This window comes from Camelus ferus, chromosome 20 (assembly GCF_009834535.1).
Source record: "Camelus ferus isolate YT-003-E chromosome 20, BCGSAC_Cfer_1.0, whole genome shotgun sequence".
In the NCBI taxonomy this organism is placed as follows: domain Eukaryota; kingdom Metazoa; phylum Chordata; class Mammalia; order Artiodactyla; family Camelidae; genus Camelus; species Camelus ferus.
In genome coordinates this window covers 19,682,963-19,705,467 of record NC_045715.1, presented here as the reverse complement: position 1 = coordinate 19,705,467, position 22,505 = coordinate 19,682,963, and the positions used below count along the sequence as shown (strand labels likewise).

At 46.8% G+C, this 22,505-nt stretch overlaps 3 protein-coding genes across 8 annotated transcripts; 1 reads left to right on the top strand and 2 right to left on the bottom strand.

The window, feature by feature from the left end:
• The first annotated feature begins 1,127 nt into the window (after window positions 1–1,127).
• Window positions 1,128–6,651, top strand: RNF39 (ring finger protein 39). The gene is made up of 4 exons (XM_032462632.1): window positions 1,128–1,776; window positions 3,485–3,507; window positions 3,720–3,811; window positions 5,215–6,651. The coding sequence occupies exons 1-4, from the start codon at window positions 1,411–1,413 to the stop codon at window positions 5,793–5,795; spliced, it is 1,062 nt and encodes a 353-aa protein (XP_032318523.1). The 5' UTR covers window positions 1,128–1,410; the 3' UTR covers window positions 5,796–6,651.
• On the bottom strand, window positions 6,579–9,736 carry PPP1R11 (protein phosphatase 1 regulatory inhibitor subunit 11). Its single transcript, XM_006195406.3, has 3 exons — window positions 9,500–9,736; window positions 8,287–8,395; window positions 6,579–7,858 (listed from the first exon to the last, which is right to left on the bottom strand). The coding sequence occupies exons 1-3, from the start codon at window positions 9,566–9,568 to the stop codon at window positions 7,656–7,658; spliced, it is 381 nt and encodes a 126-aa protein (XP_006195468.1). The 5' UTR covers window positions 9,569–9,736; the 3' UTR covers window positions 6,579–7,655.
• A 1,836-nt stretch (window positions 9,737–11,572) lies between these two features.
• ZNRD1 (zinc ribbon domain containing 1) lies at window positions 11,573–14,904 on the bottom strand. 6 transcript variants are annotated; one of them, XM_006195407.3, is made up of 5 exons: window positions 14,769–14,904; window positions 14,430–14,585; window positions 14,085–14,185; window positions 13,778–13,887; window positions 11,573–11,858 (listed from the first exon to the last, which is right to left on the bottom strand). In XM_006195407.3, exons 2-5 carry the CDS (start codon window positions 14,563–14,565, stop codon window positions 11,834–11,836), a joined length of 372 nt encoding a protein of 123 aa, XP_006195469.2. In that variant the 5' UTR covers window positions 14,566–14,585; window positions 14,769–14,904; the 3' UTR covers window positions 11,573–11,833. The 6 variants fall into 6 exon arrangements, with proteins under 6 accessions (XP_006195469.2, XP_032318529.1, XP_032318526.1 ...); XM_032462638.1 differs by having other exon boundaries at window positions 14,787–14,867; XM_032462635.1 differs by having other exon boundaries at window positions 14,710–14,816.
• Between the last annotated feature and the right edge of the window lie 7,601 nt (window positions 14,905–22,505).

Below are 22,505 nucleotides of genomic sequence, written 5' to 3'. Positions count from 1 at the left end.
ATAATCCTGGGTGTCCGTGCCAGAGATATGAGACTATTCAGGCATCTGTGATGTCTGCATGCCTATAAGTCTGTGCACTTTGGGGCTTTTGGACATTGAGGGATGCACATGTATGTTTGTACAATAACGTGTGTGATCATAGTTGTAGATAATCTGAATGTTTACTGATTCACAACCCCCCAGGGGTGTCCAGACAGAAAGGCCTGGCATAAGAGAGGCGGAGGAACTGGGAAGAGGAGGGAGCAGGGAGGAAGGGCTGAGAAGAGGGAAGAGGAGAGGTGAGGAAAGAGGGAATGAGGAAAGATCTGAGAACTATCAGAAAGCAGAAGGGAGTTTCAGGGATTGGAAATTAAAAAGAGGCAGGGTGGAGTCACAGCAAGGACAGAACTCAGATCTGAGTATGGTTCCACTGCAGGTCATTTCTCTGCTGCATGGCCTTGGCAATGCCAGCTCTCTGGGCCTCAGGTGACCAAAAGAGTGAAAATTGATAACCTTTAGGTACATTCCAAAGAAGGAGAGAAAGAGAAGAGTGGAAATCAAAACATATACAGGAAAAGAGAGAGAGAGAGAGAGAGGGAGAGAGAGAGAAACAACTAGATAGAGAGACATAGGAAGAAAGTAACAAGAGAGGCCCTGGGCACCAGCCCAGGGTAGAGCTGAGAGAGCCCTACCCTGACTCCTTGAGGAGGGAGTGTGGGCGCCTGCTCCCCACCCCTTATCCCAAAGCTTCAGTGTCCTTAAGCCCTTAATAGGTAAGGCAGGAAGATGGAACGAAGAGAGGCCTGGAATGACAGCCACACACCAACGCTCAGAGGCCTGCCAAAACCACACAAATCAGGATCTGTGTTTCCGGGGCCCCAAGCCCCCAGATGTAGGTGTGCCAGCCACCTGGAATGACTCATACGCTGGCGATGTGGGCACACATGCCAAAAGCGAGCCTGGGCACTCTGCCCATCCGTCCACCACAGGCGGAGGGGGAGGTGAGATTCGGACTTCTACTGGGGGTTACAGGGGCTGCCACTGCGCACGTTGCTCCCTTGCCCCCATAGCGCCCCCTAGCGACCACCTCCTCGGCTCGAGACCTAGGTGTCCCTGCCTCCCACCCTCCTCCCCCAAACCTTACCCGGGAAGCAGGAGAACCAGATGGGGTGTTACGCAAGGCCTGATGTTTACCTCCCGCAGGGGCCTCCTCCTCCCTATAAAGCCTGACGTAGTGGGGAGATTGGCGGAGACAGACTGGTTGAAGAGAGAGGCGATTCCAGCAGAAAGGTAGAAGAGTGCCGGAAAGTTAATGCGGGAGTCGGAGAGAGGGGCATCGACGCAACCAGCGGCACAGGCGCTCAGCCATCTGCATACCCGAAGGCGGTCGCGGTGGTCGCGGAAGGGACGGCGCCCAGACGCTGGCTCCCCATGGAGGCGCCGGAGCTGCTGGGCCCGGGGCTGGTGGAGCGTCTGGAGCAGCTGGCGACGTGCCCGCTGTGCGGGGGCCCCTTCGAGGACCCAGTGCTCCTGGCGTGTGAGCACAGCTTCTGCCGCGCGTGCCTGGCCCGCTGCTGGGGGACCCCGCCGGCGACCGGCCCCGAGGCGTCCCCCACCGCCTGCCCGTGCTGCGGCCTGCCGTGCCCCCGCCGCAGCCTGAGGTCGAACGTGCGGCTGGCCGTGGAGGTGCGCATCAGCCGCGGGCTGTGCGAGAAGCTGGCCGAGCCCGGGGCGCGCACGGGGAAACGCCGAGGGGGCCGCATCCCCACCATGGGCTGCCTGGACCCGCACGGAGAGGTGAGGCAGGGGTGCGCTTCGCGAGTCCGCTGCTGTCGCTGTACGGGGTGATTCGTGGCTCCCTGGGGAAGCGGGGAATGGTACTTCCCGAGCCGAGGCCCTTCTGGAAGTTTAGGCAAAAGATGGAGAAAAGCAAACGACCAGCAGCTGTCAAGTGAGAGGTGTCAGGAAGAACGACGGGACGAAGTTGACACTTTGCCCAGAGGGAAGGCGGCTGGACGGATGCCTGAGCCTCGTTAGAGGGGCTGGAGAGAAGGCGTTGGGGGCACTAGACAGAACTTGAGGAGACCCCTGAGGCTCTGCGAAGAACGCGGGAACTGGGAGGCTGATGAGGGACGCCCCTAGGCACCTAGGAGGAGGAGACCTGGCGGAGGGGAGGGAGCAGGCTGTGGGGATGGGACGGGGGTGGGGGCAGTGGAGGGAGGAAGCTGACGGGGGCGGAAGCGAGCTGGGGGCTGGGGAGGTAAGGGAGTTCAGAACTAGCCAAAGGAAGGAGGAGCAGGAAGGAGGTCGGAGGAAAAGCTGGAGTGGAGGGGAGAGAAGCAGGGGGCTGTTAAAAGGAGGGGAGAAGGGAGGAGGAGGCAGATCCAGATTCTCCTGTAGCGTCGTAGGGTAGGTTCCTGGGGCTCTGGCCTAAGCCTTGCTCCGTGTTTGTTATCATTGTCCTCCGCTCCTCCCAGGGCCCCAGGCAGAGGCGGCGATGAGTGGAGGCGAGGCACGGGAGAACAGCCGTGGGGACCTCCGGCTCCTCTCTACATCCACCCTTATCACCCACTCACCCATCCCCCAGCGTCCCTCCTGGGCCCTGACTCCTTGGCCACCAACCAACCCCATTCCCTTGCCCGACCCCCAGGCGTCCTGGATTCCCGACTGGCTTCTCCCCAGCAGCAGAGCCGGTCTTGGGTCTTTCTTCCACTCTTTGAAGTCTACATATACCTAATTAGTCTAGGTGTAATTGGCATAATTAGGCGAATTGCCTTTCCTCTCTTCTTCACCACCGTACTGGTCTGCCCCTACCATTCCCACTGGATAGGGAAGGGGAAAGAGGGAATCCTAGTTATTTGGAGGGGGAGTATCCAGCGCCCTCTCCTGGCTCCCATAGTACCCTGCAGATCTGTTGGGCCCTCTGGGACACATCAAAGTCCAGCTGCCTCCTTGGTCAGGGAAGAGAGATACAGAACAAAGGGACCAATAAACGCCACTGGGCTTTTATGGCAAGAGGTGAAGCAGCGTTATTATAAGGCTTTTATATGTGAACTCTTAGCTCAGGGTCTCTGGGTATGTGTTTGGTCTGTGTGATTGAGAAGGAGGGGGATGCTTATCTGGGATACACCCTCAGGAAGGATTGTTTCCAATCCTATTCACAGAGAAGGGACAGAGAAGGGAGGAGGGCAGGAAGCAAAGACAGGTAAGGACTCTGGGGGATGGGGAACTGAGAGGATTTGGGGTATTAGGAAGGGGAGGAGGATGATAGGGGGTGGAGTTAGATGGATGGGAAAGTGGTGAAGGAGGGAAGGCAGACTCAGGAAAGGCAAAGGGGGAGAATGAAAGGAAAAGGGACCACAGGGGATAAAGGGTGAGATCACTCGGAGGTGGGGAGGGACCTCACCAACTCAGACCCAGCTACCTGAGGAGAGGGTGGAGGGAGAGGGCTCCCCACAGTCTGAAGCCCAGAGCTCACTTCCATGTTTTCTTCTTTCCACTGCAGGATAATAGGAAGACGTGGAGAAGGTGAGTCCATTTTTACTGTTTCTTCTTTTCTATTACCAGCTGCCACATCCATCACCTTCTCCCAGGTCCCACATCTCCATCCCCACTCAAAGACACGTTTTCAGGGTGTAGCTTAACCCTTTTCTGCTCCAGAGATATGAGTAGGGTAGGGGTGGGGGCATCAGGGGGCAGGTGTCTACCAATTTCCTGACCCTTCTCCCTCCTCTCTCCAGATTTGATGCCCCAACGCCCAAGTCATCTAACTCAGAGGATGATCTCCCTGAAGATTATCCTGTGGTCAAAAACATGCTTCATAGACTGACGGGTAAGGAGGGCAGAAGGGAGGGAACTGAACGAAAGTCTGGTTTGTTTGTTTGTTCTCTTTTCTCTCTCAAATATGACCACATCCTTTATGATGTCTCCATTAGTTTCCTAAGGCTGCCATAACAAAGCATCACACACAAAGTGGCTTGAACAATAGAAATGTATTGTCTCACAGATCAGGAGGTAGAAGTCAAGGTGTGGGCAGTGTTGGTTCCTTCCAGGGGCTGAGAGGGAGAGTCTGTTCCAGGACCCTCTCCTAGCTTCTGGTAGGCTGAGGCATTCCTTGGCCTGGAGATTGCATTTTCCCTGCGTTTTCTCCTTCACTTCACGTGTCTAATGACCTCATTTAAACCTGATTACCTCTGTAAAGATTCTATTTCTAAACAGTCAAATTCTGAGGTATTGGAGGATTTCATATTTTGGAGAGAGAACACAATTCAGCCCACAAAAAGGTCTTAAGGTCCTTAATACTTCATAGTCCAGACTTTCTCCCTTTTTATTCATACAGTCACACAACAGACCCCTGGAGGGCGGCTGCTTCTGGGGAATCTCTGCTTCTACCACTTCTCATCCTCCTTTCCAGAAGCGTCCCAGGACTCCTGCATCTCCTTGCCCCTGGGGCTCTGGGCCTTCTCTGCAGCTTTTGGGGACTTCAGTCACTCCCAAGATTGCCCTCTGCCCTTCTTTAAACTGCCTAGAGAAGGTGCTCCATCCTCTTGGTCACTCACCATCCTACTAACCCCAGATTGCTTCTAGCACCCCTAATCTAGACATCTTTCTTCAAAGCACCCCTTACGGACAAGGCCAATGGTTATTTCTTTCTGGTTCTTTGGCTGTCACCCCCTGCTCTCTCCTCCTTTGCTCCTCCCTCCCTATAGAAATAGGCCTGTCTACTCCCACCTATTCCTGTGGGTGGTGGGCTGGTTTCTCAATATGCTTTGGATTCCTTACTCTGGCCCTTCCCTCTATTACTTGGGGTGCTGGTATCTGGTATCAGTCTTCCTCTTTACATCCACCTTCCCTATCCTGTTGACCCAGCTCTCATGCCCCATCCCAGACGCTGCAGATTGAGGTATCAGTCCTCACTCCTCCCCAGAAGTCAGATCAGCCTCACTCTTCCCCTATCCCTACAAACCAGGCAACCCCCCTCCCCCTGCCCTTTGATCTCTGCTCTGTGCTCCCTGCTCTGGGCCAGTAGGGTCCTTCTTCAAGTCCAATTCATTAGAAGGAAGTGGCCCATCAGCGCAGGTTTGGTCTTGCCTGGGTCTGCTCTTCATGTGCCTTCACCGTCTTTGGTCCTACAGTCGCCTTTTGAGCTGTCTAGGCTTCTTCCATGCCCTCCGCAGAGTCCTCTCCATCCTGTCCCGCCTCTCACACGGTCTTCCCCTGCCTTGCCCTCTCCAGCCGACCTCACCCTGGACCCTAGCACCGCACACCGGCGCCTGCTCGTCTCCGCGGACCGCCGCGGTGTCCGACTGGCCCCGCCAGGGACGCCTGCGCCTCCTGACAGCCCGGCGCGCTTCGATCAGCTCCCGGCGGTGCTGGGCGCGCAGGGCTTCGGGGCGGGCCGCCACTGCTGGGAGGTGGAGACCGCCGACGCCGCCTCCTGCGGAGACTCTTCCGGGGAGGACGAGGACGACGGGGAGAGCCGCTATGCCGTGGGCGCCGCCGGCGAGTCGGTGCGACGCAAGGGCCGAGTAGGGCTGTGCCCCGCGGGGGCCGTGTGGGCCGTGGAGGGCCGCGGCGGCCGCCTGTGGGCGCTCACAGCCCCGGAGCCCACCCCGCTGGGCGGCGCCGGGCCCCCGCCGCGGCGCATTCGCGTGGACTTGGACTGGGAGCGGGGCCGCGTGGCCTTCTACGACGGCCGCTCCCTCGACTTGCTCTTCGCCTTCCAGGCGCCCGGCCCCCTGGGGGAGCGCGTCTTCCCGCTGCTGTGCACCTGCGACCCCCGCGCCCCGCTACGCATCGTGCCCGGGGAAGGCTGAGACGCTCGCCCACACCCCCCACGCCGGTTTGGCCCGAAGCAAGGCTGGTTCCTCTGGGACACAAAAATCCTTACTCATTCCCGGGATCATGTCCACATGCCCACTGCGGCAGAACTGATAAGCACCCCCCACCCACCTACATGGTCTCTTTTCTCCCAAATAGTTAGGACCTCAACTGGCCTCCAGTTTCCACATCCATGCCCAAAGTCAAATCCATTCCTGCCCCCTCCCTCTCGAGAGGCTTCTCGCCCACGGCTACCCTAGTACTTCCCAACGGATCCCTCCCCTTCTACCATACTCTATCCCAGGCCTGAATTGGGGAACAGGCCTGCCCCATTAGTACTGGTAAATGGTCCATGTTTAATACACACAGGCCCTGCGGGTCAAATATTTACCTCCCACTGCTGCCTCTCCTCTTGGCAAAGGGCCCAGTGCCCTCTCCACAGCTCTGAGGCTTGGGCTTCCCTGCCCTGTCCTCAAGAGAAGCAAGAGCCTCCTCCCCAAAACCAAGAGGCTGGACTCTGGCCCCAGCCTTAAGGTCCTCTAGGAAGCTTATGACTCCCTTTTTTGGGAGGTGGGGGCAGGCCCGTTCTACTCCACCTGGACGACTTTTCCTGCTTACAGCCTTTCCCCATTAAGAACCTTCTTAAAACTCCCCCCTGCACATACAAGGAACCAATGGTGCTACCCTTACTTTCCTCAACCTGGGAATGGCCCAGACACCCCAAATCCACCCTTGTATATAGCCTCACATCTTTCCCCGTATGTATAAATGGGCCCGTATTTAACACGTTTTATGATGTTGGGTTATTTATTTTGTGCATCTGTGGCAATAAATGAGATCTCAGTGGTGGTATGGATTTGACTGATCTCTGCAATTCTGCATGGCAAGAAGCCTGGAAAATGACATCCAGATCTCAGTAAGGGGAGGGGAGGGCCAGAGAGCTGGACATCTGGGCTGGCGAGACATCAAAGCCTAGGAAGGAAGGAGTAAGAGTGCAGTGGAGGCGACCTACCCCCATCTCTTCGCTCCTTCCCCTTTCCTTCCTTTCCCAGGGACCCAGGCCCCTGGGACCATGTTGGATCTGTCTCCTAAGCTGGAAGACCAAATGCTAAGGAGATAGTTGGCTCTAAGTGACCAGTCCTGAAGCCAGCTCCGTCAGAAACCCTAGATCACATGAGAAGGGTGAGGAGAGAGGACATGACTATTTCTTTTTCCATTTCCCATTAAAGGTGAGAATGACAAAGACCTCTCTCTCTCTCCTAACTCCTCTTAAGGGCAGAAGGAGTGGGCAGAAGAGGAGGGAAAGGGCTAGGAGACTTGAGGTCTCCTGTAAGACCTCACATCCCACAGGCAAGGACTACGAGTTAGGGTGACATAAATACATTAGTGGAAGAGCGCTAAGCCAGGATTAACAAGCACAGTTGGGGCAAGATTGCCTGGAATCTGACTAGGACCCTGGCAGTGAAAGCTGGGGCTGCTGGAAACCCAACTGGAGTGTTTGGGACTCAAGTAGAGAGTGCAAGGGGGCAAGATAACGGGATCCCAGGACAGGCAGTTTGGCAGTGAGAACAAAGGGGAGAGACTGGGACCAAGATGCCTGGATCCCTGGAGAGAGGATGCTGAGTATTGCAAGGAGAAATGAGGGCTGGGGGAACCCATAAGTCTGGGTTCTGGAATAGCAGCAAGTCAGAATTCCAGGATCTCTGTTCACCCTTCTCTTCCTCTTCCTTCTATCAGGCAGAGGAGAGGGGAGGAGGGGGCTTGAGAAGGTATCAAACCCTGGGTTTAGTCCCCAGGTAGCCACATGAATACATTCAGGACCAGACAAACACAGGAATGGTGGGGGAGAGAGGAATTTAGTGCTGCATTGGCCCTGGAGGGGGCTGGGAGGGGTCAGGAGGCTGGGGAGGGGTGGTGGGGCTTGGTCCCGGGGTTGCACGACGCCGTCCCTTGCGGTGGCCCCGTACACAGTGTGTATGACCACAGCCCTCCTCTTCCTCCTCATCACTCTCCGTGGAGCTCTCGCCAAAGGCCCGAGGTTTCTCATAAATACAGCAGCCTGGATTTGGAGGGAGGAGCCCAGTTAAAAAGGAGGAAGAATTAAGATATAGTGTCAGTTCCATTCCCACTGGATCTCAGTAAAAATTTCAGCCTTTTCTCCTACCTTCCAGGATCCAGCTTCCCGAGGCCCACGCCCTGGGACTCAGACACCCAACCCCTTTGTCCTTTTCTGCCAGGAATCCCAAGCTCCACTTCTTTCACCTCCGATACCTCTGGGCTTCAGGCCTTGGCACACCCCAATTCAAGCCCCTCCCTACATCTTTCCCTCTAACTTTAACCTCCTCTCCCTGATGCCAGAGAACCACCAAGGCAGCAACAGGATTATGAGCATCTGGGGGCTTTGGGAAGGTCAGTGGCTGTGAGAAGCAGAAGATATGCAGAGGGGAGCCAGAACTCCAGGGTTACTGGGGGCCAACAATGACTCACATTTTGATGAGCGGCGCCCCATGTGTTCGTTGTCCACAGTGTCACTCGTCCATTCCACTTTTTTCTCTGGCTTCCGTTTCCGAAGTTTGATGGTTAGGCTCCGGTTCTCCTGGAAGGTTAAGAAGGATGGGCATACCCATCTAGTCCCCTCCTACTAACCTTTCCCACTGCCTCCCAGGGGTCTCCTCTTTTCCCTTCCCCAGCTCAATCAGGATCATAGACATGGTGCCAGAGGAGCTGAGTGCTGAGAGAAGATAAAACAGAATAGGCTTTTGACCTCGGGGATTTCCTTGAGGAATCATGAAGTATTATTTCCTGTTCTTGGTAAACCACTAGTATACAGAGAAGACACAATTCCTAACCTAGGAAAGGTCCCAGCAAATCTTCAAAGGAAAATATAATCCTCGCTGTTTCTCCGTCTTCCTCCCCAAATCATTCTTGGTGGTATTAATACATGGACATTGTTTTCTCAGTCGCCAATGCCTAATCTTTGATCTCCTTTTCTTTTTTTCCAGACCCTCCCTATTCTTTTTCCCATTAAAGAAAGAATTCCATTCTCATCTCTCTCATCCTCAAGCCCAGCCCTTCTCACCTCTTATCCAACTATTCCCTGGTATCCTGGCAGCTCTAGTAACTATTACTCCAAACTCCCTTAATCAGGGGGGTTACTAAACCCAGTACTACAACTTCTCCCTTTGAAAGCAACTTAACCTGTTTTTGCAAAAATGCTACATTTCCCTCTATTTATATCTCCTCTGATTTCTCAAAAGACTATCTTCATTTCCCTTTTCTTGTTCCCTCATTTCCTTTCCTTCCTTTTACATTCATCCTTTTAACAAATATTTATTGATAAATATGCTTCCAGTCAAATTCCCCTATAGCTGGCCTCCAATCATGCTTTCTTGCTACACAGCCCTTCATTTTCCCCCAGCATCTTCCTGGCTCCTTAATCCCCAAGTTCCTGTTCTTCCGTCAATTATACACACCACCACTCCAAGCAGCATCACCTACATTCTAACTCTATTACACGTCGCTGGACCAGCCTTCTGCACCAACTCTGACACACCGAAAATCCCCAATACCTTGCGATTCTCCCAATCCCACTCCTCCCATATCCCCAGGCCCAGCCCCTCCAGCAACTCTCCAAAGCCCTATCCCTTCCCTCCCGGTATCTCCCCGACCCCTAAACAGCGCCTCCCCCCGCCTTTCTCACGGGCTCGGTTGTCACGGTAACCGTTGTCTCAGTGACGGTCTCACTCAGCCCGGCCCCTGCCTCAGCCATGGCTAAGGCTGAGGAGAGGGAGGAGGGGAGGAAGGGGGATGAGACACCCTTCTCTCTTTTCTGAGTCTCTGAGGTCTAAGAGAATCGGTATCAGTTCAGATTAGTAGCCAGGATCCTCCACCTTCTTTTTTCCCCCTCCTCCCGGGCCTCCGCTGCCCCACCCCTGGGGATAACCTGTCCAACCCCACTTCCGGCTCTCCACTTCCGGGTATGACGCAGTCTGTGGTCCCACTTTTCCTTTCCCCGCACTACACGCGTCAAAGCGCAGGGTCGTCAGATTAGTTCCGCTGTAATGTGACAGCGCGCAGACGCCGCAAAGAGGGGACACAAATTTGGCGGAAGAGGCGTCGCTGCGGTGTGGGAGCAGGGAAGGCGCAGTCGGGGGCAGCGGGCACTTGCGCAACAGAGCAGGAACCCGCGGTCTGGAAGGGTAGATACGGGCTTGGCGCAGCGGACTGGGTTCAGACATCCAGCAGCTGAGCCCACTTTCCCAGATTCCATCCCTTGGATGTGTGGAAGGGCGGAGAAACTAAGGGACAGTAGTAGTGAACCTACCATGGCCTATCTTTCCCTCTTATTGTTTCGTCTGGGAATTAGAGAATCGGGACCTCGAAGCAGTTGGAAACACTGATTCTGAGTTCTAGTCCTCGCCCTGTGCCTGTAGGTGTTTGAGCGGGGCACTTAATGCACCTTCAGATTGGATTTTTTCCTGTCACTGCGCTAGAACTTGAAGATGGAAGTGCATAAAATACTCAGATTCTGCGTTTTTGCTCCCGGTCTAGTGAGGAGGATTGGCAAAAATGCTAACAAAAATATGATATTGGGATATTAACATAGATGTAAATCTCACCTGTGAAGCTGAATTTAGTTATATATTGCCTAAACTCGCTCTGGGGTGGAGATGAGTAAGAGTAAGGCATAGAAATGGTCATAAATTACAATACAGGCCAATTTATGCTAAAATAAAAATATGTGCATGTTTCTCAGGGAGCGAAAGAGTATCTCAGAAAACAGACAAATGGCTGTTTTAGGTAAAGAAAGCAGTTACAAAGTCGTATTGTGTGCACTGAAAGAAATGCAATTTTGTACTGCTGGGATGTAAGGGCCAGATGAGGATTGCCAGGTAGGCGTGGTTATATGAGCGTCCCTTTATGCTTTGCTAAGAAACTGGGACTTTATCCAGTCGGTGTTACAGGCCAGAGAAAGGCTTAAAACGTGAACAGATTTGATTTAGATTTCAGGAGTCAGGCAGAAAAGTCAACTACCAGAAGTGTTCAAACGTACAGCAAAGACTGCCCTCTTCATCCTTACAAGTTGCTGTGGGGGTCAAGCAAGATAGTACGAGAGCTCTCAATATATAAAGGGCCACACAATTACAAGATAATCATCATTACTGTCATCCTCTGATCACCATTTAAACCAAGGAATGCAGGAATGCTGATTCCCAGACTGAAATCTGAATATGTTTATTGTGCCTGGACTACGTGTTTGTTTCCCCTCTAAGCTTTTGGTTCAAACTGAAAAAAGCAAGATACAACTCAGCATGTATATATAGTAAAGCCCATTAAAAAAAAAAATCTAAATATTTCTGTGGAGTGGGATCCCTTTGGAATTTTTACTTTTTTCTTTCTACCTTTCTATATATGAATCTATTACAATGAATATATATATGTATATATATATAGAATTTGTCTCAAGAACAATAAAAAAAATTTTTCCAAAATGTCCACATGTATCTCTTAGTGTCAGATTTTTTTTTTTTTTTTGTCCAAACTTACATACCAAATGAATCTGGATAAGTTTTCTGTTGAATCTCTCCCTATCCAAACTCCTACTTTTTGTTTCCCTAAATTCAGGAACCAAATAGATTTAGATAGGGAGGGAATACTTTTAATTGCCTTTTTATATTAACCTCAATCCTGGCTCCATTTTTCTTTTTCTTTCTTATGTACTAATTTATATTATCTTTTTATAGATGATATATTTGTTGAATGAACACATGTATTTCTGTAAACTAAATTTATTTGGAATAAGACAGGTTATAAATAACATACATATGTCTGGCTCCTAAAGAAAAATAAAACTTTAAAAAGGAAACTCAACCAGGGTAGGAGTACTCTGAGGACAATGGTAATCACCACATGACAATATGCTTTTCCTCTGGGAGCAAAACAGTGCAACCAGAAGGTGGACAAAGACCTAAGAACCCAATATCCTTCACCTTCCAAGGAGAAGGAGGGATTGTTGAGTTGCTCAGGAAAAAAATCAAGAGTCTTCCTTCTCCTGGAACCTATGAAGAAAGAAAAGACTTGTTATATTTGATCAAAGGAAGAGGTTCTAGCAGTGTAAGATGAGGCACTCAATTTAATACCAAGAAGGACTTTCATTTATGATGGTGGAGGACTAGCTCCCCTTAACAACCCTCCACATATTCAAGACAACTTTAAGATGCTGGGATTAAAAAATATATCTTGTGAATTATGAAGTATGCCAAGGTTTCCTAGGAAGCAGAAAGCACTAGCCATAAAAGAAAAAGGATAAACCAGACCTCATAAAAATTAAAAACTGCTGCTCATTAAAAAAAAAAAAGTAAAAATAAATAGGTCAAAATGGGGAAAAACTACTCTCAAAAGATATAACTATAGTTTTAATCCATTGATGAGATGGCAAGAAAGTAAAGGCCATCTTCACACTGGGTGAAATGATATAAAACCAGGAATCTAGACAGGGAAATTAAAACTGAAGCCCCTGCTACATGGTGCCCTTGCTGTTTTGACAGCCCCATGGAGGAACCAGAGACAAATCAACAATGTCTGACAGGAGATACTCTGCATAAGTTTGAGACCCCCAAGAGGCTACCCCTCTATATAAAAGTGAACAAGGAAAAAAAAATCCAATTCTGCAGAAGAGGAATTTGACTGTCTCACTAGATGGTGGGAGAAAAAAAATCTATCCTGAGAATTTCTAACCAAAAGCTGGCCTTTACATTAGATTTGCAGCCCAAATTCTTACTACCTACGTTCTCCAAAATACATGAAGCTGAGAATTAATTTAACATGATTCTGGCTTGGTAGTGCCTCAAGGCACCTGAACAGGAAACACAAATGCTGAGAATATAGCTTTCACCCCAGGCCTCAAAGAAGTCTCATATTTCAAATTCTAAAAAAGTCTGAGCTTATAGTCAAAAATCACAAAACAAAAAAAAGCACCATGCAAGAGTCAACAGAAATAACAGACAGCAGCATCAGACCCACAAAACCTGTGGGTATGAGAATTATCAGATATATTATCGGACACAATATATCATGTTTAATGTATTTAAGTATAATACATATTTTAAGGATAAAAGGAACAATTTAAAATATTGAAGAATTACAAATTATTAAAAAAAATCTGAGGGGATTTGAAATATAATCAAGTAGAACTCAAGAAAAAAATTTTAAGTAACGACAATTTAAGTAAAATGAAGACAGAATTAGTGACCTGAAAGAAAGAGCAGAAGAATTTACCCAGAGGCAGCAATGAAAAGAAAGGAGATGGAGAATATGACAGGGTGAGAGAAATGGCGGGTAGAAGATAAGATCTAAGAAACAACTAATTAATGAAAGCTCCAGAATGTGGGAATTGAGAACATGGGGGAAAGGCAATATTCAATGAGATAATGGTTGATAATTTTCCAAGGTTGATAGGAAAAAAAAAAAAATCAATCCTCACTTTCAGAAAGCCCAACAAATCCCAAACAGGATAAATAAAAGAAAGCCACATCTTGATATATTGTAGTGAAACTGCAGAACACCAAAAAATAGAGGAGTCCTTAAAACTATTCTGAGAACTCATGTTCTTTAAATCATCCATGACTAATTCTCATCCAAGTAAAACTACCTTGAGTGTAGTGGGTGATTCCACTGTAACGTACTGATCAAAGAACAACACTTGCCTCCTGTATTTTTTTCATTTCCTTTTAAATATCCTAAAAGATTTAGACGACTAGGTATGAAAAGAGAAAAGTGTAACTTTGGGGGTAAAAAAAGGCAAGAAACAAACAAACAAAAAACCACGACCACAAATCTCCCTATAACTTGAACTGTACAGAAATGAGGGATGGGACCAAGGAGACAATGATTTATGCAGTACAAAAAGTAAATCGCTGGATTTGTTCAGGTAGCAAACAGACTGAGAAAGGGCAGAGAGAAGGGAAAGGATACACACTTGCAGTTTGTACAGGTGTAGAAGACAGTCTGCCCTTCATCCGCTGAGCGCATCTGTCTGGTGTAGTAAGCCATTCCCTCATGACCACATCGAGCGCAGCGCCTGTCAACCTGGGAAGCAACTGGGTTAATAATTCCCCCTACTTCTCACATATAATCAGGTTATTACACTCCTCAGACTCTCTTGTTTTAAAGACCCCCACTCCTCCCCTTGGAATTGAGTACAAAACTCTCCAGATCTCAGCAATCGCCTCTCCATTTCTTTCCCACCCTCCTAACGGGGCCAGTCCTCGATGTAATTCACTTACCACGGGTCCTTGGAATTCAGGTCCTTCCTCCATTGATACAGGCATGGCTGTTCCCAGTTTGCGGAACACAAATGAAGTCTTCACCATCTTCCCCTCAAAGTCTGCGCAGGCAGTAAGAATTGGTTGCTGAGACAAGCAGAGGGGGTCTGGCACCCACGACTCCCTGGATTAGACCAGGAGGCTTTATATTGCTCCCTTCAGATGTCGTCCCAAGACCAAAAGTATAGATGCCTGATCCTCTGCTTTAGGGTCCCCCTCTTCAGTACTACCGATCGTGAAGTCCCCCAGGCTCTGGCCCTTCCATGCTGGGCCCTCGGCCGGGGCCGCTGCGTACAAGCGCCTCACCTCGCACGTTGATGGAAAAGCCACAGCGAGTACAGGTAACCGTGTCCTGAGCTCCGGGCAGAGGCAGGACCGAGCCGCAATCCGGACAGAAATCCAGGTCTGACTGAAAGCTGGAGCAGGTGCCGGCGAGCTCCATGACGGACCGGTGGTCGAAGGCTACGCAGGGGATGAGAAATTTATTAACAAAAGAAAGAGAGTAGCCCCCTCCCCACTGAAGGGTCACTCCTATTCTGTCCCTGGACCTAAGCATACAGAACCGGAGCCATCCTCCCAAACATGCTTTTTGCCTGTGCGGCCAAGGAACCCAAAAGTCCGGAATTCCCAGCCCGCCTCGAATACCACAAGTCGGGGCCTTTCCTGGAGCAGGCGAACGAGGCCAACCAACGCGGCGGCCTAGAGCGCCAGTTCTGCGCGGCGATGGAGCAGTGAGCGCCTGGCGGGCTAGAGCGTCTGTGCGTCCGGGCTCACGATTGGCTGTGACGTCATAACTAATCGCAGACGTGGTCCGTAGAGAGGGAGAGGAACCTCTTTGAAGGGAGTTTGTAACGCCACCTTCAGCCTGGCTCTGTGACGTCTGATAAAAAAACGTGATCGAAGCTACGTCTTCCGTTACGTTTCCCCGCAGGACTCAGTCCTGGGATGTTTATTTTATTGGTCTCGGATTTTACAGGGACGTAGTCACGGGGGGCAGTTCTCCTGAAAAATCGTACTAACTAGCGAATTTATTAGCTGCTGGACAGTGGTTAAAAACAAAGCGGAACATTGTGGAATTTACAGTTCTAGCGCTCCTTGGGCCTCGCGGGGCTCTCTGCAGAGTCCGGCCTGGCTCGCGTACTGTGGGGGCTGTTCTGGGCCGTTGGAAGGGCAGTGAGTCGACTTCTTACGGGGCAGGAAGTGGTGAGGGTGAAGGCGGACGAGGAATGCCTAGTCTCTAGGAACGAAATGATGATGTAGGACACTTGGGAAGGGCCTCAGGACTTTGGAAGTGTCAGAACAGAAGAGTTTGGGACTTTTTCCTCCTTAAATGTCTGCGGGTTGAGGGAGGATAGCATTAGTCAAGGAAGCAGCCTTGGGTAGGCTTTCAATAAGACTTGTAGAGTTTGGCTTTTAATTACGGATCCCCATCCACCTTGTCCCCTGCCTCCCATCTGCCCAACTCTAAATCATCACCGTCATCCATTAGGTGGACAGCTGACATTTCCCTATCTTTTATAAAACATGAGGACAAGTATTTTTTAGAAACCTTGCTATTTTAACTCATCTGTAACCTACAATCTAAAATAGAAACTTGTTCTGAAGGGATAGCTTCTGGATGAGTTTCCTAGTTCTCTCCCAGTCTTTCCAGCCCCCACTAAACCAGATAGCTGTGCTAAACTCCTAACATAACAAAGTTCTGGAGCCATCACTAGTTTCTCCTTTAAAGGAAACGACCTGTGATCTATCCTTGAGAGAGGCTTTGATCTGCTTCTCTGCAAGAATGGAAAGACAAACAGTGAGGGGGTTAAAACTCTTGAGCAATCTGCTGGAGAGTGACAAGCCCCATAATAAGTTGTCTGTCTTAGAAAGGGAGGTCTTTTGCTGAGCCCACGATGGTAGGCAAGTTTTTGTTCTCACTTCTCTGTGTCTGTCTCCTTTGAAAGCGGAAATTGAAAATTACCATCTTTTCTCCCCAACTTTCCCTTTAAAGTTTGACAAAATTCAATGCAGATCAACCCAGAGTTGAATATTGTCCTAATGTAGTTAAGGAACACAGCATTAGAAGTCATGGCCCTTTCCCAACAAAAGCTCACAGTCTGCTCAGTTAGTATTTATTAAGCACCAGTGCCAGTCTTTGAGCTGAAGTTGGAGCTGCAAAGCTGATAACTGTGTTCTCTGACATTAAGGAGTACAAGTGACTAATTAGAATACAATGAAAATATACACTTATAGGACAAAATGTGAGTGCCCAAGATAGGCATATAAAACAAATACGCCTGTATACTTCAAGGAAGACTGGTAAATGTTTTAATAAAATGATACAGGAATGTAAGAGGGAAAGATGCTCAGATAGATGATAAGGATAATTAATCACTAATCAAGAAATAATTTCTTTTGAGAACATGGGATTACAGACTCTAATGTTAAGTACTGTGCTAGATACTACGTATGGACAAATAAAAGTAAGGTGGTTACATTTTTTAAAATCTCAAAATAGGTATACATAGGCAATTAAGAATGTGCCTGAGGTCAGTGAGAGCCAATATTTGGTATCAGATCCTTTCTGATATTATAGATAGACCATTGTATTTGTAGATAAAAAAATGATAGCCTCCACTCTTTTATGAGTCTGAATTTCAACATCAAAACATTAAAATTGATATCTGGAGGCAGGTATAGTTCAAGTGATAGAGTGCATGCTTAGCATACATGAGGTCCTGGGTTCAATCCCCAGTACCTTCTCTAAAAATAATAATAAATAAATGTAATTACCTCCCCCTGGAAAAAGAAAAAAAGTGATATATGAATACAGATATCACAATGGAAACTATGACTAATTTTCAAATGAATTGCAGAAGTAGAAAATCTGTTCATAGAAAGGCAGAAATCAGTGTTACATACAGTAGACTAGAAAGACTTCCTAGGCAAGGGCGTGACCTGTGGAGGATAGACAACTGACATTTATTGAGAACTTTTATCAAGCATTGTGCCAGGCTCTGTAATCTCATTTGTTCTTTGTAACCCCAAGAGGTGAAATTTTGTCTTATATCTCCATTTTATAGTTGAGGAAACTGATTTAGAGAGAGATTAAGTTACTTGCCCTGAATCACACACCTTGAAAGTGGTGGAATTAGGATTCAAGCATAGCCCTGTTAGGTTTCAAAGCCCATGCTCCAAACCATAAATAGTATAAACAAAAGTACAGAGATGAAATGCCAGAGATCCTTAGTGGCTTATTTATGACCTCACAGTAAACTCAGTTTAGACCAGGGATGACACACAAAAAGTTGATAGTCCACTTGTGTTGCCATCAGCCTGTCCTATACATAAACCTAGGGTAACTACAAATTCTGATCCCCAGGATATCAATGGGGAATGATCTCATAATGATTTAGGGTGAAGGATGATTGGTAGAGTAAGGCAGGCAAGCAGAGGGGTGGGCGATCAAATAAGAACAGAATTCAGAACAAAAGATAATGGGGCAGAGATACTATATGTGTTGATAGAGGCAGAGATGGCCCGGCTCAAGAAACTGCACAAAGGGGATGAACTGATAACACTGAAGTCGAGAATTATCTCAGGAGACAAAGAAGGCTGTGGGACTCAGCATACTCTCATAGATGTGCTTGGGCAATGCATCTTCAAGGAGCCTGTCTCTTCACTCTCTCAGTCCCTGGTACAAGACTCAGAATGGTCCACATTGAGTTCACAGGAGAAGTATGCTTTTAGTTTATATGAAAGCCTTAAAGTTGGCCCTCTGTATCTGAGGGTTCTCCATCCACGGATTCAACCAACTGTGGGTGGAAAATATTTGGAAAACAAAATTCTAGAAGTCTCCCAAAAGCAAAATTTGAATTTGCCATGCACTGACAACTGTTTACATAGCATTCACATTGTACTCACAACTATTTACATTATATTTACAAACTATTAACATAATTTTACATTGTGGTAGGTATTATAATTAATTGAGAGATAATTTCAGTTATACAGGAGTCTGTGCCCAGGTTATATGCAATTATTATGTCATTTTATATAAGGGACTAGTGCATGAATTTTGGTATCTGGAAGTGATCCTGGAACCAAGGTATGTTAGGGGGTAGTCTGCAGACACTGAGGGATGACTGTATATGCTCTTATTTATATGTTCTTATTAAAGGAGCATTTATTATTCTTCACCATAAGAATGCAGTGGTTTCCCATTGGGACTGGCCCTGCTGTAGTCCTGCTTATTATCAGGTTTTCTGTTTTTGAGGGACATACCCTTGGCCTTGGCCAAAACAATTGGGTGTTTTGGTTCAGCCAGTCTGTAATCAAATTTGTTCTGGTATCTCCCACATTCTAATCTACCTTTGCTTTTTAATCTTACAGATTGGCTTGGGCTAAAGTATCTAAAGATCCCAGGATTGCTTCAGGTCAGCAGTCCCCACTGGAGAAAAAATCTTGGTAAATAAATTATCTTCGCATCATACAGTTTGAGACAACTAGGAGAAGGAAAGTTAGGTTTAAAATCCTTTTGCCCAAGTGACACCTTCTGGTAGTGTGTCCACACTGACAGATGTTTTCTAGCTAAATCTTTACTTGCAAAGCAAAGTATTATTTTTAAAACTCCCAACACTATGTTTTTCAAAAACTGTTATTTTGGTGGTGGGTACTCCTACTTTCAGAGCCTCGCAGGCTCCCCTAGGAATGATGGAATCAAAATCACTATTACTTACTCCAAAGTAAATGAAAGATCATGTGTCCTTTCTTGGTGTCAATAATGAAGATAGGCTCCTATTTAAATGTGTTCAAAGTAAAAAGACAGTCACATCATAAAATCCTGTCCCTCACTTTGGCAGAACTGAGGTGGCATGCATACAACAGCAGCAAGACAACTGATAATTCAAAAATATCAAGAGGAGCGGGAAGCACTCTGTAGGGAGCAAGCGCTTTCTCCTGACTAGTGGCTTGCCAAAGCGGAGTCTTATTATAATAAAAGAAGTGATGGAAGAACAAGAGACAGGCAATGAAATCAAGAAGAGATTAGAGGGGGAAACAACCCAAAGCGCAGAGAGACAAAAACGGTATTATTTGGTACCTGAGAGAGAAATGAAACACATAGAAAGGCACATACATTGAGTAGGACAGGTCAGAGAGTTTAAGAATAAAAAATTTAGGCCATTACCACCACGCCCTAGTGGAATAAAATTCCCCAAAATTGTGCCAGAAAAACAAGGCATCCAGAACTCACAGAGAAGAAGGCAGGTAAATGAGAGGGAACAGATGCAAATTAAAGATCACCAAGAGCACATGATTCGAGGCAGAGAACTTGTAGAAAAAAACTCCAGGAAAAAGTCTTGAGAAAAGCCCAGAGCCAGCCGCCTACACATGAGAAGCTTGAGAGAGGAAAGAAAGAGATAAAAGAGTTTGAAAGCATTATTGCATATCCACTTTTCCAGCCATGCAGTAGCAGTCGGATTAAAGTGAATATTCTTATGGAAAAGCCTCAGAATAGAGAAGAAGAGAATACAGATATCAAACCATATCAAAGAAAATTCTGAACTATGCCAACGCTTCTTGAGAAGTCAAATAGGAAAAATAAAAGATTAGTGGAGTTTCCGTGCTTTTATGATGAAGCCATGTCTCTTAAATGAACCTTTTTTTTTTTTTTTTAATGCTAGTTTTCTTCCACAAGGTTCAGTGACTATTCCCATTTATGTCTGATACAGAAGTGTCAGATAGGTCTGGACTTTAAAACTAGCTTGGCTATTTTTAGTCGCCTTGTGTTTGTTCAAGTTGCTTATCCTTTCTGATGCTTATTTCTAATCTGTAAAGTGGGAATCATAGTTCATAACATTTATGGGAGGATTTCATTTTTGTGAAACGTTAGCATATATTAGATGTTTCATAAATGTTAGATTTCCCACTTGGGAAGCCCTGGGTTGAGCAATGATGGTGAATTCGGAATTGTTCTAATCTGCCTCTTCCATTCCCCCTGCTCCCAAACTTCAAGGTTAGCTTGATGAGATTGCTGTAGGTCACTATATGGTCTTTTATTTTCCATTCGTACCTTTATCAGGGAACTGCTAACCGGGCCCTAAAAGTCTAACTTGCACCATCCAATTTATTTGTATTAGAAGCTTAGTTTTGAGAACCTCCTGTGTGCCAGGCATTGTTAGTTACTGGGGGTGAATAAAGAGAAGTCTCTGCCCTTAGCTGGTTTACAATTAATGGTATAGATCACTTTAAAAACGAATAATAAAATAGTAAGGGTTATGATAAAGGTATGTGCAGGTGTGGACAGAGTGGGGACACCTAGCCTGGCTGAGGTGAGCAGGGTGAGGAGAAGGAAGTCAGAGAATGGAGGGTGGTAGTCTCTCATGTCTCTTCCAGCTCTGTATTTTGTCACTTTCTGTCACTCCAGCAAGACCTTCCCAATGTTTGGATTCACTCGGGGGTAACCAAACTGACCTTCTCTCAAATAGATATTCTCCAGCACTCATTGTTAAATCAGAAAGCAAATTTATGAATTTAATGGGAATTGTGATTGCCAAGCAAGATGAAATTTGTTGTTTTCCAGTTAGTTCATTTTCTTTCCAGACACCAGAAATTTGAGAAAGTAGCAGTTCAGAGTTGGTGAGTAGAGAATCAGAGAAATGGAAACTGGATGGCTTAACAAATATTATACTTTAGTTATGATAATCGGATGCCCACCCTTCTGAATTAGCAGGACACCCTTTACCCAGGATATTGCTAGATCAGCACTGTCCAATAGAACTTTCTGCAATGATAGAATTGTTCTATATTTTTGCTTTTCAGTATGGTAGCCATTTCCCACATGTGGCTATTGGACATTTGCAATGTGATTAGTGCAAATGAGGAACTGAACTTTTAATTTTATTTAATTTGAATTAATTTGAAATTGCTACATATGGCAAGAGACTGCCATATTGTACAGCATGGCGCTAGATAAACATAACTCCCGTGTTCTAGGCTTCAGTCCCACAGTTAGTTGTCTGTCTTTGACAATATTTGCAGCTATGATAGATCAGTGCTTATCTTACATTAGTATAAGTTTAGTGTCCTTTATATTTGAGAGGTTCCCTAATCCCATGAAGTGATTTAAAAAACACAGTAGACAACTGTGTGGAATGAGGTGGCTAAAGTTGCTTAAATTGGGTTCAGGAACTGGCTCTCTCTTTGCTTATTCTGGAATATGACTAGGACACATACCAAACTTTCATTCCTACCCACCTGATTTGCCTCATGCAGACTTTTTTGTCTTGTCTGTTCTCTGGTCTCCCATCATCACATCCCAGCTTTAGATTATATACCTTGTAAAGATGTGGATTATCAAGATACAAGAGGCAGAAGACTTAGAAATTCAAATCGATAGGGTAATGATAAACCCTTTGAGTGAGACTGAAAAGTAACCTGTCAATAATTGTTTACCACGAAGATACTCACTGCTGGACACACAAGTTGGTCTCAGCTGCTCTTTTCCCTCCAAATCTAGCATAAAAGCAACTGGTGATCTCAGGGCAATTTCATGCATCATATGGCCAAGAATAAAAAACTAGATCATTCCTTTTTACCTATAAATGTGCTCAAATATCCCTCCTCTAAATAAGCTACTATGCTACTTCCTTGCACCCCTTCAAAGCCAAGTCTCTTAGAAAGTCTATACCAGCTCCCTGCATTCTGGCTTCAGTGCTCATCAATCCACCAAATCCCTTAGAACAAGATAAGTGAGCAGGATAAAATACCAGACTAGGAATAGAAGCACTGACAAATCCAGGCTGTAGAACTATTGAATTGGGTTCCTCTAAGGATGGGACAAGTCTGAGACTTAGACTGAGCTGAGTCAATAGTTGAAGGTTAAGAAGGTCCAAAATAGAGATTATCAGGTCACAGGGGAAGAAGACAAAGCAGATAATTACTATGACCCTCATACCCAGGTACATGAGACTTTGAACTCATCAAAGCATGCCTGATATTATCTTTAATTATGAAAGTCGAAGTGGCTTGAAAATTGAGCCTGAGGATATAAGGTATACAAGATTGGTGTGTTATTTTAAATAGAACTAATTATAAAGTTTCTCATTGGAATAGAACCACAATTTAGAATAAGGCTGAACACAAGAGTATTTTTATCCTTCATGGGGGATGGTAAGCAGATCAGCAATGCCATTCAGCATAGGCTTTCTAAAATTCACATGTTTCCTACTCTCAATTCAAATAGTGAATAAAGTGTTTCTCACCAATCATGACTTATATTTATAGCAGAAAGGAGAAATAGTGGAATGGTGGGAGAAAATAAAACTTTTTGTCTGCCATGTGTCAAAGACCATTTATTTTCTCATTTAATCATCAACATACCTTGATTCCAGGGAAATG